Consider the following 16,517-nt stretch of genomic DNA (forward strand, 5'->3'; position numbering starts at 1 on the left):
CTTGAAGGCCCATGTGGAAGCCACAGTCCTAGTGGAGTGAGCTGTGATTCTTTCAGGAGGCTGCCGTCCGGCAGTCTCATAAGCCAATCAGATGATGCTTTTAAGCCAAAAGGAAAGAGAGGTAGAAGTCGCTTTTTGACCTCTCCTTTTACCAGAATAGACAACAAACAAAGAAGATGTTTGTCTGAAATCTTTTGTAGCCTCTAAATAGAATTTTAGAGCACGGACTACGTCCAAATTGTGTAACAAACGTTCCTTCTTTGAAACTGGATTCGGACATAAAGAAGGTTCAACTATCTCCTGGTTAATATTCTTGTTAGAAACAACCTTTGGAAGAAAACCAGGCTTAGTACGCAAAACCACCTTATCTGCATGGAACACCAGATAGGGCGGAGAACACTGCAGAGCAGATAACTCCCTTGAAGAACTGAAAGAACTAGATTTAGACTCCAGGGAGGAGTCAAAGGTCTGTAAACAGGCTTGATCCTAACCAGAGCCTGAACAAATGCTTGAACATCTGGCACAGCTGCCAGTCTTTTGTGTAGTAAGACAGATAAAGCAGAGATCTGTCCCTTTAGAGAACTTGCAGATAATCCTTTCGCCAAACCTTCTTGTAGAAAGGAGAGAATCTTTTATCTTATTCCATGGGAATCCTTTGGATTCACACCAACAGATATATCTTTTCCATATTTTATGGTAAATTTTTCTAGTTACTGGTTTTCTGGCCTGAACCAGAGTATCTATCACAGAATCTGAAAACCCACGCTTTGATAGAATCAAGCGTTCAATCTCCAAGCCGTCAGCTGGAGGGAGACCAGATTTGGATGTTCGAATGGACCCTGAACAAGAAGGTCCTGTCTCAAAGGTAGCTTCCATGGTGGAACCGATGACATATTCACCAGGTCTGCATACCAAGTCCTGCGTGGCCACGCAGGAGCTATCAAGATCACCGAGGCCCTCTCCTGTTTGATCCTGGCTACCAGCCTGGGAATGAGAGGAAACGGTGGAAATACATAAGCTAGGTTGAAGGTCCAAGGTGCTACTAGTGCATCTACTAGAGTCGCCTTGGGATCCCTGGATCTGGACCCGTAGCAAGGAACCTTGAAGTTCTGACGAGACGCCATCAGATCCATGTCTGGAATGCCCCATAATTGAGTTAGTTGGGCAAAGATCTCCGGGTGGAGTTCCCACTCCCCCGGATGGAATGTCTGACGACTCAGATAATCCGCTTCCCAGTTTTCCACACCTGGGATGTGGATCGCAGATAGGTGTCAGGAGTGATCCTCCGCCCATTGAATTATTTTGGTCACTTCTTTCATCGCCAGGGAACTACTTGTACCCCCCTGATGATTGATATACGCAACGGTCGTCATGTTGTCTGATTGGAATCTTATGAATCTGGCCTTTGCTAGCTGAGGCCAAGCCCTGAGAGCATTGAAGATCGCTCTTAGTTCCAGAATGTTTATCGGGAGAAGAGACTCTTCCCGAGACCATAGTCCCTGAGCTTTCAGGGATTCCCAGACAGCGCCCCAGCCCACTAGACTGGCGTCGGTCGTGACAAAGACCCACTCTGGTCTGCGGAAGCTCATTCCCTGGGATAGATGGTCCAGGGTCAGCCAACAACGGAGTGAATCTCTGGTCTTCTGATCTACTTGAATCATTGGAGACAAGTCTGTATAGTCCCCATTCCACTGTTTGAGCATGCACAGTTGTAATGGTCTTAGATGAATTCGTGCAAAAGGAACTATGTCCATTGCTGCAACCATCAACCCTACTACTTCCATGCACTGCGCTATGGAAGGACGTGGAACAGAATGAAGAACTTGACAAGTGCTTAGAAGATTTGACTTTCTGACCTCTGTCAGAAAAATCCTCATTTCTAAGGAATCTATTATTGTTCCCAAGAAGGGAACTCTTGTTGACGGAGACAGAGAACTTTTTTCTATGTTCACCTTCCATCCGTGTGATCTGAGAAAGGCCAGAATGATGTCTGTATGAGCCTTTGCTTTTGACAGGGACGACGCTTGTATTAGAATGTCGTCCAAGTATGGTACTACTGCAATGCCCCTCGGTCTTAGAACCGCTAGAAGGGACCCTAGTACCTTTGTGAAAATCCTTGGAGCAGTGGCTAACCCGAATGGGAGGGCCACAAACTGGTAATGTTTGTCCAGAAAGGCGAACCTTAGGAACTGATGATGTTCTTTTTGGATAGGAATATGTAGGTACGCATCCTTTAGATCCACGGTAGTCATAAATTGACCTTCCTGGATAGTGGCTAGAATCGTTCGAATGGTTTCCATCTTGAACGATGGTACCCTGAGAAATTTGTTTAGGATCTTCAAATCCAAAATTGGTCTGAAAGTTCCCTCTTTTTTGGGAACTACGAACAGATTTGAATAAAATCCCATCCCTTGTTCCTTTATTGGAACTGGGTGTATCACTCCCATCTTTAACAGGTCTTCTACACAATGTAAGAACGCCTGTCTCTTTATTTGGTTTAAGGATAAGTGAGACATGTGGAACCTTCCCCTTGGGGGTAGTTCCCTGAATTCCAGAAGATAACCCTGAGAAACTATTTCTAGTGCCCAGGGATCCTGAACATCTCTTGCCCAAGCCTGAGCAAAGAGAGAGAGTCTGCCCCCTACTAGATCCGGTCCCGGATCGGGGGCTACTCCTTCATGCTGTTTTGTTAGCAGCAGCAGGCTTCTTGGCCTGCTTACCCTTGTTCCAGCCTTGCATAGGCTTCCAGGCTGGTTTGGGCTGTGAGGCATTACCCTCTTGCTTAGAGGATGCAGAATTAGAGGCCGGTCCGTTCCTGAAATTGCGAAAGGAACAAAAATTAGACTTATTCTTGGCCTTGAAAGGCCTATCTTGAGGAAGGGCGTGGCCCTTTGCCCCAGTGATATCTGAGATAATCTCTTTCAATTCTGGTCCAAATAGAGTTTTACCTTTGAAAGGGATGTTAAGCAATTTTGTCTTGGATGATACATCCGCTGACCAAGACTTTAGCCAAAGCGCTCTGCGCGCCACAATTGCAAACCCTGAATTTTTCGCCGCTAATCTAGCTAATTGCAAAGCGGCATCTAAAATAAAAGAATTAGCCAACTTAAGTGCGTGAACTCTATCCATAACCTCCTCATATGGAGTCTCTCTACTGAGCGACTTTTCTAGTTCCTCGAACCAGAACCACGCTGCTGTAGTGACAGGAACAATGCACAAAATGGGTTGTAGAAGGTAACCTTGCTGTACAAAAATCTTTTTAAGCAAACCTTCCAATTTTTTATCCATAGGATCTTTGAAAGCACAACTATCCTCGATAGGAATAGTAGTGCGCTTGTTTAGAGTAGAAACTGCCCCCTCGACCTTAGGGACTGTCTGCCATAAGTCCTTTCTGGGGTCGACCATAGGAAATAATTTCTTAAATATAGGGGGGGAACAAAAGGTATGCCGGGCTTCTCCCACTCCTTATTCACTATGTCCGCCACCCGCTTGGGTATAGGAAAAGCGTCGGGGTGCACCGGAACCTCTAGAAACTTGTCCATCTTGCATAATTTCTCTGGAAAGACCAAGTTGTCACAATCATCCAGAGTAGATAACACCTCCTTAAGCAGTGCGCGGAGATGCTCTAATTTAAATTTAAATGTCACAACATCAGGTTCAGCTTGTTGAGAAATTTCCCCATCTGACAAAAACTCCCTCATGGCCACTTCAGATTGGTGTGAGGGAATGACAGAACAATTATCATCAGCGCCCTCCTGCTCTTCAGTGTTTAAAACAGAGCAATCACGCTTTCTCTGATATGCAGGCATTTTGGATAAAATATTTGCTATGGAGTTATCCATTACAGCCGTCAATTGTTGCATGGTAATAAGCATTGGCGCGCTACATGTACTAGGGGCCTCCTGCGTAGGCAAAACTGGTGTAGACACAGTAGGAGATGATGTAGTATCATGTCTACTCCCCTCATCTGAGGAATCATCTTGGGCAATTTCATTATCTGTGGCAGTACTGTCCTTACTTTGTTTGGACGCTATGGCACAATTATCACACAAATTTAAATGGGGAGACACATTGGCTTTCATACATATAGAACATAGCTTATCCGAAGGCACAGACATGTTAAACAGGCGTAAACTTGTCAATAAAGCACAAAAAACGTTTTAAAACAAAACCGTTACTGTCTCTTTAAATTTTAAACAGAAACACTTTATTACTGAATATGTGAAAAAGTATGAAGGAATTGTTCAAGAATTACCAAAATTTCACCAGTGTCTTAAAGCATTAAGAGTATTGCACACCAATTTTCAGAGCTTTAACCCTTAAAATAACGGAACCGGAGCCGTTTACAAATGTAACCCCTATACAGTCCCAGCTACAGCCTTTGCTGAGACCTAACCAAGCCCAGAGGGGAATAAGATACCAAATGACGCCTTCTAGAAACTTTTCCAGCTACTTTCAGATCCTCACACATGCATCTGCATGTCTTGCTCTCAAAAACAACTGCGCAGTAATGGCGCGAAAATGAGGCTCAGCCTACAACTGGGAAGGCCCTCCCTGACTGGAAAAGGTGTCTAACATAGTGCCTGCCGTTAAAAAACGTTCCCCAAGTTTATAAATGTGAATTATCAGCATAAACATGTATAAAATGTCCAAATAAAGCAATCGATTTAGCCCATAAAATGTCTACCAGTTTTATAGCCCATATTAAGCCCTTTATTCTGTTTGAGACTAAGAAAATGGCTTACCGGTCCCCATGAGGGGAAATGACAGCCTTCCAGCATTACATGGTCTTGTTAGAAATATGGCTAGTCATACCTTAAGCAGAAAAATCTGCTGTTTCCCCCAACTGAAGTTACTTCATCTCAACAGTCCTATGTGGAAACAGCAATCGATTTTAGTTACTGTCTGCTAAAATCATCTTCCTCTCACAAACAGAAATCTTCATCCTTTTCTGTTTCAGAGTAAATAGTACATACCAGCACTATTTTAAAATAACAAACTCTTGATAGTAGAATAAAAAAACTACAACTAAAACACCACATACTCTTAACCATCTCCGTGGAGATGTTGCCTGTGCAACGGCAAAGAGAATGACTGGGGTGGGCGGAGCCTAGGAGGGACTATATGGCCAGCTTTGCTGGGACTCTTTGCCATTTCCTGTTGGGGAAGAGATATTCCCACAAGTAAGGATGACGCCGTGGACCGGACACACCAATGTTGGAGAAAAGTATATTAATATAACTGTGTTGGTTATGCAAAGCTGAGGAATCGGTAATAAAGAGATTATCTATCTTTTAAACAAAAAAGATTCTGGAGTAGACTGTCCCTTTTATACCTGCAATGTGTACCATGACTATTAAAAGGCAAACTGATTAGCTTTCCAGTATTCCTTTATAAAATATATATTCCATGTTTACCATTTTCCTTGTCAGGCCAATGAGACCCTTAGCCTACTTAAAACCCTGTTTAGCCAATCAGAGGAAGCATGCTCACACCCATTAGCTAGTGTTCCGCTAAATATCCATAAATTAACGTGGAAGGGACAAGATTGAATCTAAAATGGGAATTGCAGCTTGTGGCTCTTGAATGTGTTTACATGGGGTGGAATGGAGATAGCTGATATTTAGTGTTGTATTTGCTTCTATGCTTTACTGCAGGTAATGAATGTGGGTGGAGAAACCGAGCAATTATGTTAATATCTTTTAATTTGTCTGACTTATTTATTTAGCTGCATCATTATCCAGCTTTGGCATTATTTCAGGATATCCATGTTAAAGTTACACATACATACATACACACACATACACCATTTAAATTTATATTTTTCAGCGACCAGAGTCTGCATAGCCAGGCACTGGAAAGAGGGAACCCCAAACTGGAAGGAAATCCTAGATAAAATACAGCATATTTATAACATGACAGAAATTATAGCTTGGACTCAAGGCACCACTGATGAATTCCACAAAACTTGGTTCTACTGGATAGCAAATGGGAATATTTGAGGGAGACCAGGGGATTCCACGGGGATTCTATAGAGGGTGGAGCAGATACCCCTACGCAATCTCCCATATAGACGGACTTGACACTTAGTTGTAAATTGGAGACCCCTCTCGGCCAGGTGACATATGGAAATCGAGACTTTATTCTATGACCATGGAAATGTTGTTTTTTTTTTTTGTGTTTGTTTTTTTATTTTTATTTTTTATTGGTTTTTTTGAGTTAATTTATTTAGTTAATTGAAGCCGTTTACGTAAAAGGTTAACAATATTTGGTTTCACTCTTACATCAGTGATCTGACAGGGCGTTTAAGATCAGTGTCGGCATGAGCCAGTAAGGTTGCACTACAAACGAATAGATATACGGGACTATATCCCACAAAGATACTTGGAAATGAATGCTGAGTTAATACTCTTAATTTGTTAATACATGGGATATCAACACAAGAAATGGGTGGAACCGTAGAATATGATAGATTTTCATTGTTAGACTTAACACATGACTAACTTTATGTTTAAAATACCCAAATGTAATCTGTTAGATCTATTGTTCTTTGTTATTGCCATCAAGGTATTGTTGAAACCAATAAAAATAATTTTATCATAAATTTATATTTTTATAAATAAAGCCCTACTTACTTAAAAAGGTCAGAAATTCAAAGACCTTACTAACCGTGTATAACACAGTAATCTACAACCTACCGCACTAGTGCCAAATTTGGCACTTAAAGGGACAGTCTATTCAATTAAAACTTCCATGATTCAGATAGGGCATATCATTTTTATCCAATTATTATTTATTAACCAACAAAAGGCAATGTTATACAATACAACGGACATAGATCATAGCAATCAGAGAGAACAACAAAAGAGAAAAATTGATGTCTTCCAATAATTCAGACAGTTTTACCAAAACAAAACATATTGGATTAATGTCAAACCCAGAATCCTCCTTAATAGGAGATTTGCTATCAATATAGCCTGGATCATAGAAAATAATTATCTTAATACACCCTAAGTTGGGATTTTCTCCTTTTTTCTTAACCCCCCCCCCCCCGTCCACAGAACGTTAAAAAAAAAAAAAAAACGGTTAAAAGTAGGGATAGCCTTTACCTCCCCCTGCTCCATTTACCATATGCCCAGAAGGACTAATTCTGAGTTTTGAAATGGGAAGATCATATATTCTATTTCATTCTCAGGGAGTGTTTTAATATACACTGCCCATTTATTAAAGAAGGTTTTTATGTCATCTTCGTTATCAATATCTGTGTCCTTTTGTTCCAGTAAACATTGTTTTTTCAGGCAGTTCTGGGTTTCAGAGATGCTGGGCACAGAGCGCATCTTCCATTTTTTACATATCAAATATCTAGTGGCTAAAATGGAAATAGTTACCAATTTTTCGTTTGGGTGGCGCTCATTTAAGTTGTCTAGACATAATGTAATCTGGTAAAAAGAGGGTCACTGGGGGGATTTTTAACACCCTGTTCAACCAGTATTCTAATTTGCGGCGAAATGGATAAATGCTAATTAAGAACAAAGGTAGCTTGTCCACCGCAACACAAGATACAGTGTTATTAACTGCTGTTTCCCTTCTATCACAGTGCTTTAGACAATTCAGTTCAGCCTTTATACAATATAGCACCTCAGACATTTTATATTGGGCAAGAATTGTCTCCCTTTGCCTTCCTTCTTCCCTCAGGTATCACCTAAGCCCTAGATAAATTTTAGAGTTTGAAGAGAGAGAAAAAGACAGGGCAAGGGTGAATATAGCTCATTAGGAAACTGGCTCTTAGTCCAAAGTTAGTGTGTACGTGGTCTTCTGTTCCTTGCTTGAACAAACTGTAATGTCTGTGGACTCGTTCCTTTTCACCACAAGAAAGGAGCACTGTTTATATTGCCAAATTTTATCCTGAGACAAGCCTCTCATCAAAATTCCTGTACCTGGTACTGTCCCCTTCAAGCTTGCCTTATTTTCCTGATTTCCTCTTTCCTTGCTTTCCCCTGTTCCCTCAGAATTGCTGCCAAGGCTGTCCAACCAAAAAAAACAGCCTGTACAACTCACCTCTCCTGCCGCCCGGCCGCCCGCTGCAAACAGATATTCACCGGTGAGTCCAGCACAGCACGACTCGATCCAAGTATGGATAGGGGGGTTTCCCCTCACCCGCTCCCATGTCTCACCACTCTGCGTCATCGCCTTCTTGAATCTCAGCTCCCCTCACGCAGCAACGGTGGGAGGGGAGAGAGAAGAGCCACACCGGACACCTCCAGGAGAGAAGAACGTGGCCCCAGATTCAGGCCCCTGGTTCCAAGTCGGGCCCGGCTCCCTCCCACGCAGCAGCGGTGGGGGAGGGCGATCACCAGTGGGCAGAAGCGGTCCCGGGAAGCTCCGGCGAGGCTACAGATAACCTTTCACGTCTGCAGTGAAGGACTGGCACGCACCTTGATTCAGCACATGCGGCGGCGGGAGAGAGAAGGAGGAGAAAAAACAGTGTCAGGCAGTCACACAGATCCTTGCTGGGAGGCAGCCACGCAAGGTGAGGTCTTACTGTGAGACAGCAGGTGTACCTTTCACCGGTTTATGACAGGTAGTGCCGATATAAGCAATAATTCTCCCGGATTATAGGTCCATGTAACTGGTTCTTAATACAGCGGGTTGAAGTTTCACTGTGTAGGGGTTCCAGAGATGATTTTTCAGACTATCCCAAAAACAACCCCAGGGCTTGGGGAAGGGCACGAAGAGGACCACCGCCAATGTGATGGGACTGGAGCAAAGAACTCAGCCACACCTGCTTTGCTCCTCCTCCACCGGAACCTCCAGGGCATATCATTTTAAACAACTTTCCAATTTACTTTTATCATCAATTTTGCTTTGTTCTCTTGGTATTCTTAGTTTTAAGCTAAACCTAGGTAGACTCATATGCTAATTTTTTAGTTCATGTGTGCCATATAGATAACATTGTGCTCACACCTGTGGAGTTACCTAGGAGTCAGCAATGATTGGCTAAAATGCAAGTCTGTCAAAAGAACTGAAATAAGGGGGCAGTCTGCAGAGGCTTAGATACAAGGTAATCAGAGGTAAAACGTGTATTAATATAACTGTTGGTTATGCAAAACTGGGGAATGGATGAAAAAGGGATTATTAACTTTTTAAACAACACTAATTCTTGTATAGACTGTCCCTTTAAAGGGACAATCTAGTCTAGTCAAAATTGAAATTTCATGATTCAGATAGGGCATGCAATTTTAACCCTTTGATTGCTAAGCCGAATTTAATATTTTTCTGTTTTTTACCATTTTCAAAAAACATTTTTTATTTTTTATCCCAGATCGCCAAGACTTATACCATTGGAAAGGTTAGGCGATTACCTTTCCAATGGTGGGTCTTGGGTGTCTGTCGCTGCTTAGATCCCTGAGATACAGGTTTCTAAGCAGCATGCCCCCTTTCCCTATACTTTGCATTGACAATTTTAAATAAAGTTGCGCGGTGACTTCATCACGTCATTGCGCGTGACGTCACTGCACGTAACAGGAAGCCCCGGCGATGCCTGTCACTAGGCGATCGCCGGGGTAGGAGCGGGTTGTGGCCCCCAGATTGCAAAAAAGGTAGTTGAGTGCTAATGACGGCTCAAATTTGGGTTTTGTAACCCTTTAACGCTAACCACACATTTTGCCCAAGCCGATATTGCATTTAAACTGTTTATCCACCTTAGTAAGATGAGGCTGTTAAGCTAGAATGAGTCCTTAGATAGCACTACATTATGTACAGATTGTATAGGATCCAATTAGCCCAGTTTCTACAGTTTATGGTTATAAGCAAGCTATAGGGCTTTTTGTTGTTGGTATGTTTACTGGATGCTTGCAGGATAAAAACAAATTTGTAGTGTTAAAAATCATGGTTTACTTTCGAATCAAAGCACCCCCCGAAGATCTAAAGCACAATCTATAACCATAACATTCTTTTACCTCTGGATGACTCCTTTATAGGTGATGAAGTTGGTGTATCAGCCTCAGGTGTGTCAAAATTTCCCTCAGAGTCAGAACTGGGAAAAAAAAAAAAAAAAAAAAAAAAAAAAAAAGTTACACCACTAATCCTTAAGGGATTCAAACCACATAAAAAATAGAAAAAAGAAAGAAAGAAAATTTAGCTTTGCGACATCACTGCATATTGAATAGATACACCATTGTGAACAAAATCCATACCACATTTCTTAAAGGGATACTAAACCCAAATTTGTTTTCACGATTCAGATAAAGCATGCAAGCGCCGCTACCCAGGTGCTGAAACAAAAATGGACCGGTTCTTAAGCTTACATAACTTTTTTTTTTTTTCAAATAAAGATAGCAAAAAAACAAAGAAAACTTGAGAATAGGAGTTAAATTAGAAAATTGCATGCTTTATCTGAATCATTAAAGAAACAATTTGGTTTAGTATCCCTTTAATTATGCTTTGGAGAGACAAACAGGTATCAAAGCCTACAAAATTACAAAAGTAACCAAGACACATTCTTAACACAAAAATTAAATATGGCCAATAATTGTGATCAATACACTTTAAAAGTGTGTTGGCAAATTTTGACCAGTGCTCAACACATTTGTTCAAATTTAAAAATATATACATTACTGATATATAGGTTTCAGAGATAGATATATATATATAAAATATTGAGAGGACTAGTTTATGGGTGGGTGTTGGTGTGTGGTCTCATTTCTACCTATAAATACTTCATAGATATTATACAGAATACAACTGCAGGTACTGAGTGCCCTACAGCATCATTCAAACCAATATCTGGGAAAACTCCCACAAACCTCTGCTGTTAAATGCTGATACTGAGCATGCCTTAACTTATCTTTTTAAACCTTTAACTATCAGAATCACAAAAATAGCGTTCTAACAGTAATTTGTTTTTTAAATATTCTTGTATTGAGGTTGTAAAAAACAGTTTTAACATGTAATCAAGGTCACTGTACAAAATATTTTAGCTTCAAAATCTTACAATTACGAACAAGAATCAATGCAATGACCTTTTTAGAGATTATCCAGCTCTTATATGATGTACAAAATCATACATGGTATGGTTATATCCTCTCTCATGACCTCCATATTTAAAACCTCTTTTTTCCCACTAAATTTGTACCTCCTTCATCTGTTTACAACCACTTTAATTATTGGGAGGTACCTTGAAAATACGGGCCACTCTTGGGCCCTTAAATGACATTATTAAATTAAACCCTGTAACATAGTAAAATGCAGGAAAATATATGAATATGTTCATATTGTATGAGAATATTATTTGGTGTCCAAATAATTGACTTATAGACCAGTAACTAAATAGGCGGTGGAAGAGTATTAAAGTTATATATATATATGTTTGCCCATAGATTTTTCTTTTAGGTTTGAATCATATGATTATATAATATAGCCGGCAGCTGAAAGAATCTGAAGTTAGGAACCCATTCTAGTGTACAATCTGGTAAATTGCTTTGTATATATCTTCATATTAAGAGCAGTAGTTTCAAGGGATACCGCATAAATAAAAAGTCTCTGGGGTTGATCAGTAAGACCCAGAGTACTATAAATTATTATATTAGGGGGGGATGGGGGAGGGGGTAGTGTCCGGGCAATTAGTGGTTCGGTAAAATGATTTATATAGAATCCTTAAGATAAGGGCCTCTCTTGAACGCATTGTAAGGCCAATGGAAAATATAAAAGGAAGGTTAACAGACGTTAAAGTAAGATCACTGTGTCACTTTTGGGCTCCAAAGTAATGGCGTATATAGAAGCTGGGGGAGCATTGTAATGTAGTGCCACTTTTGGATCCTCAATTATACTATTAAGAAAAAGAGAAACATACTGTGCTACAGTGATATAATCAAAAAGTGGTAATATATTACAGGCTACTTCCTTTGTATTTTCTCCAACATTGGTGTATCCGGTCCACGGCGTCATCGTTACTTGTGGGAATATTCTCTTCCCCAACAGGAAATGGCAAAGAGCACAGCAAAAGCTGCCCATATAGCCCCCCCTCTGGCTCCGCCCCCAGTCATTCTCTTTGCCGCTCTGAACAAGTAGCATCTCCACGGAGATGGTGAAGAGTATGTGGTGTTAGTTGTAGTTTTTTATTCTTCTATCAAGAGTTTGTTATTTTAAAATAGTGCCGGTTTGTACTATTTACTCTAAAGCAGAAAAGGATGAAGAGTTCTGTTTAAAAGAGGAGTTATGATTTTAGCAGCAGTAACTAAAATCAATTGCTGTTCCCACGCAGGACTGTTGATCCCAGAGAACTTCAGTTGGGGGGGAACAGTTTGCAGACTTTTCTGCTCAAGGTATGACTAGTCCATTTTCTAACAAGATTTAGTAATGCTAGAAGACTGTCATTTTCCCTCTTTGGGATCGGTAAGCCATTTTCTTAGACTCATAACAGAATGAAGGCTTATTAGTGGGCTATATACTGGTTGACACTATTGTGGGCAAAATCGATTGATTTATTCGATATTTATATGTTGTTTGAAGTGTTTTAAAACTTGAAAATACTTTGGTAACGTTTTTAAGCGCCAGGCAGTCGTTTAGACACCTTTCCCAGTCAGGAAGGGCCTTTCACTCTAGTAGGCAGAGCCTCAGTTTCGCGCCTTAATTGCGCAGTTTCTTTTGGATGCAGTGCATGCAGCTTCATGTGAGAGGGTCTGGTGGCCATTAAAAACGTTTCTGGAAGGCTTATTTCTGTGGCGAATAACCCCCAAGGACAGGTGAAGCCGCAGCAAACGCTGTGGCTGGGACTGTAGTGGGTTTAAAATTGTTAATTTGATAAAATAGCTCCGGTTTCCTCATTTAAGGGGTTACAAACTTACAATGTGGTGTGCAATACTTTCAAAGCATTAAGACACTAGGGTGCAAATTTGGTAAGGATCGGATATTTCCTTCATAGTTTTTCACACATTCAGAAATAAAGTGTACTCTGTTTAACATTTAAAGAGACAGTAACGGTTTTGTTTAAAAACGGTTTTATTGCATTAATAGCCTGTATAAGCCTGTCTAACATGTCTGTACCTTCAGATAGAACATGTTCTGTATGTATGGAGGCCAAGGTGGTCCCCCCTTTAAATGTATGTGAAAATTGTGCCATGGCATCCAGACATAGTAAGGACAGTACTGTCACATTTAATAAGGGTGCCCAAGATGATTCCTCAAATGAAGGTAGTGGGGGTAGTTCACTATCCTCTCCTGTGTCAATACCAGTTATGCCCGCGCAGGCGACACCTAGTACATCTAGCGCGCCAATGCTTGTTACTATGCAACAATTAACGGCAGTAATGGATAATTCTATAGCTAATATTTTATCCAAAATGCCAGCATTTCAAAGAAAGCGTGATTGCTCAGTTTTAAATACAGTGGAAGAGCAAGAGTGCGCTGATGATAATTTATCGGTCATACCCTCACACCAGTCAGAATTGGCAGTGAGGGAGGGTCTGTCGGAGGGAGAAATTTCTGATTCAGGAAGAGTTTCTCAACAGGCAGAACCTGATGTTGTGACGTTTAAATTTAAGTTAGAACATCTCCGCGCCTTACTTAAGGAGGTACTAACTACTCTGGATGATTGTGACTCTTTGGTCATTCCAGAAAAATTGTGCAAAATGGACAAATTCCTAGGAGGTCCCTGTGCACCCTGATGCCTTTCCGATACCTAAAAGAGTGGCGGACATAGTGACTAAGGAGTGGGAGAAACCAGGCATACCTTTTGTCCCACCTCCTATATTTAAGAAAATGTTCCCCATGGTCGACCCAAGGAAGGACGCATGGCAAACAGTCCCTAAGGTTGAGGGGGCAGTTTCTATGCTAGCCAAACGCACGACTATTCCCTTTGACAATTGTGCTTTCAAAGATCCTATGGATAAAAAATTGGAGGGTTTGCTTAAAAAGATTTTTGTTCAGCAAGGTTTCCTCCTCCAACCAATTTCGTGTATTATTCCTGTCACTACGGCGGCGTGTTTTTGGTTCGATGAACTAGAAAAGTCGCTCAATAAGGAGACTCCATATGAGGAAGTCATGGACAGAATTCAAGCACTTAAGTTAGCTAATTCCTTTATTTTAGATGCCGCTTTGCAATTGGCGAGGTTAGCAGCGAAAAATTCAAGTTTTGCAATTGTAGCTCGCAGAGCGCTCTGGCTAAAGTCTTGGTCGGCGGATGTGTCTTCCAAGACAAAATTGCTTAATATTCCTTTCAAAAGGTAAGACCCTTTTTGGGCCAGAATTGAAGGAGATTATTTCAGACATCACTGGGGGAAAGGGCCATGCCCTCCCACAGGATAGGCCTTTTAAGGCTAAGAATAAGTCCAATTTTCGTTCCTTTCGTAAATTCAGGAACGGACCGAATCCTAACTCTGCAGCCTCTAGACAAGAGGGTAACGCTTCCCAGGCTAAGCCAGCTTGGAAACCAATGCAAGGCTGGAACAAGGGCAAACAGGCCAAGAAGCCTGCTGCTGCTACCAAGACAGCATGAAGGGGTAGCCCCCGATCCGGGACCGGATCTAGTAGGGGGCAGACTTTCTCTCTTTGCTCAGGCTTGGGCAAGAGATGTTCCGGATCCCTGGGCACTAGAAATAGTCTCTCAGGGTTATCTTCTAGAATTCAAGGAACTTCCTCCAAGGGGAAGGTTCCACATGACTCGCTTATCTTCAGACCAGATAAAGAGACAGGCATTCTTACATTGGGTAGGAGACCTTTTAAAGATGGGAGTGATACACCCAGTTCCAACAGCGGAACAAGGTCAGGGGTTTTACTCAAACCTGTTTGTAGTTCCCAAAAAAAGAGGGAACTTTCAGACCAATTCTGGATTTAAAAATTCTAAACAAATTCCTCAGAGTTCCATCGTTCAAAATGGAAACCATTTGAACAATTTTACCTACAATCCAGGAGGGTCAATATATGACTACCGTGGATTTAAAGGATGCGTACCTACATATTCCTATCCACAAAGATCATCATCAGTTCCTAAGGTTCGCCTTTCTGGACAAGCATTACCAGTTCGTGGCTCTTCCGTTCGGTTTAGCCACTGCTCCCAGAATCTTCACAAAGGTGCTAGGGTCCCTTCTAGCAGTTCTAAGACCGAGGGGCATTGCAGTGGCACCTTACCTAGACGACATTCTAATCCAAGCGTTGTCCCTTTCCAGATCAAAGGCTCATACAGACATTGTATTAGCTTTTCTCAGGTCTCACGGGTGGAAGGTGAATGTGGAAAAGAGTTCCCTGTCCCCGTCTACAAGAGTTACCTTTCTGGGAACAATAATAGATTCTGTAGAAATGAAGATCTTTCTGACAGAGGTCAGAAAATTAAAGCTTCTAAAGGCTTGTCAAGTTCTTCAATCTATTCCTCAGCCTTCCATAGCTCAGTGCATGGAAGTAATAGGTCTAATGGTTGCAGCAATGGACGTGGTCCCTTTTGCTCGAATTCATCTAAGACCATTGCAACTGTGCATGCTCAGACAGTGGAATGGGGATTATGCAGACTTGTCTCCCCAGATTCAAGTAGACCAGTTAACCAGAGACTCACTCCGTTGGTGGTTGACTCAGGATCACCTGTCTCAGGGAATGAGTTTCCGCAGACCAGAGTGGGTCATTGTCACGACCGACGCCAGTCTATTAGGCTGGGGCGCGGTCTGGGACTCCCTGAAAGCTCAGGGTCTATGGTCTCGGGAAGAGTCTCTTCTCCCGATAAACATCCTAGAACTGAGAGCGATATTCAATGCGCTCCGGGCTTAGCCTCAACTAGCGAAGGCCGGATTCATAAGATTCCAGTCGGACAACATGACGACTGTAGCTTACATCAACCATCAGGGAGGAACAAAGAGTTCCTTGGCGATGAGAGAGGTATCCAAGATCATCAAATGGGCGGAGGATCACTTCTGCCATCTATCTGCAATTCACATCCCAGTAGACAACTGGGAGGCGGATTATTTGAGTCGTCAGACTTTCCATCCGGGGGAGTGGGAACTTCACCCGGAGGTCTTTGCCCAGTTAACTCAATTATGGGGCATTCCAGACATGGATCTGATGGCGTCTCGTCAGAACTTCAAGGTTCCTTGCTACGGGTCCAGATCCAGGGATCCCAAGGCGACTCTAGTGGATGCATTAGTGGCGCCTTGGTCGTTCAACCTAGCTTATGTGTTTCCACCGTTTCCTCTCCTTCCCAGGCTCGTAGCCAGGATCAAACAGGAGAAGGCCTCAGTGATTCTGATAGCTCCTGCGTGGCCACGCAGGACTTGGTATGCAGACCTGGTGAATATGTCATCGGCTCCACCATGGAAGCTACCTTTGAGACAGGATCTTCTAGTACAAGGTCCATTCGAACATCCAAATCTAGTTTCTCTGCAGCTGACTGCATGGAAATTGAACGCTTGATTTTATCCAAGCGTGGGTTTTCAAATTCAGTGATAGATACTCTGGTCCAAGCCAGAAAACCTGTGACTAGAAAGATTAACCATAAAATATGGAAAAAAATATATCTGTTGGTGTGAATCCAAGGG

The 16,517-nt window shown here is 41.9% G+C and overlaps 1 protein-coding gene across 2 annotated transcripts in view; it reads right to left on the bottom strand.

The window, feature by feature from the left end:
* Window positions 1–16,517, bottom strand: part of TACC1 (transforming acidic coiled-coil containing protein 1) — a 280,191-nt gene that overhangs the window by 249,332 nt on the left and 14,342 nt on the right. For both annotated transcript variants that reach the window (XM_053718086.1, XM_053718085.1), the window contains exon 2: window positions 9,960–10,036. In XM_053718086.1, coding sequence (XP_053574061.1) covers window positions 9,960–10,036 — 77 coding nt within the window. The remainder of the gene's footprint in view (window positions 1–9,959; window positions 10,037–16,517) is intronic.

Source organism: Bombina bombina, chromosome 6 (genome assembly GCF_027579735.1).
Source record: "Bombina bombina isolate aBomBom1 chromosome 6, aBomBom1.pri, whole genome shotgun sequence".
NCBI lineage: Eukaryota > Metazoa > Chordata > Amphibia > Anura > Bombinatoridae > Bombina > Bombina bombina.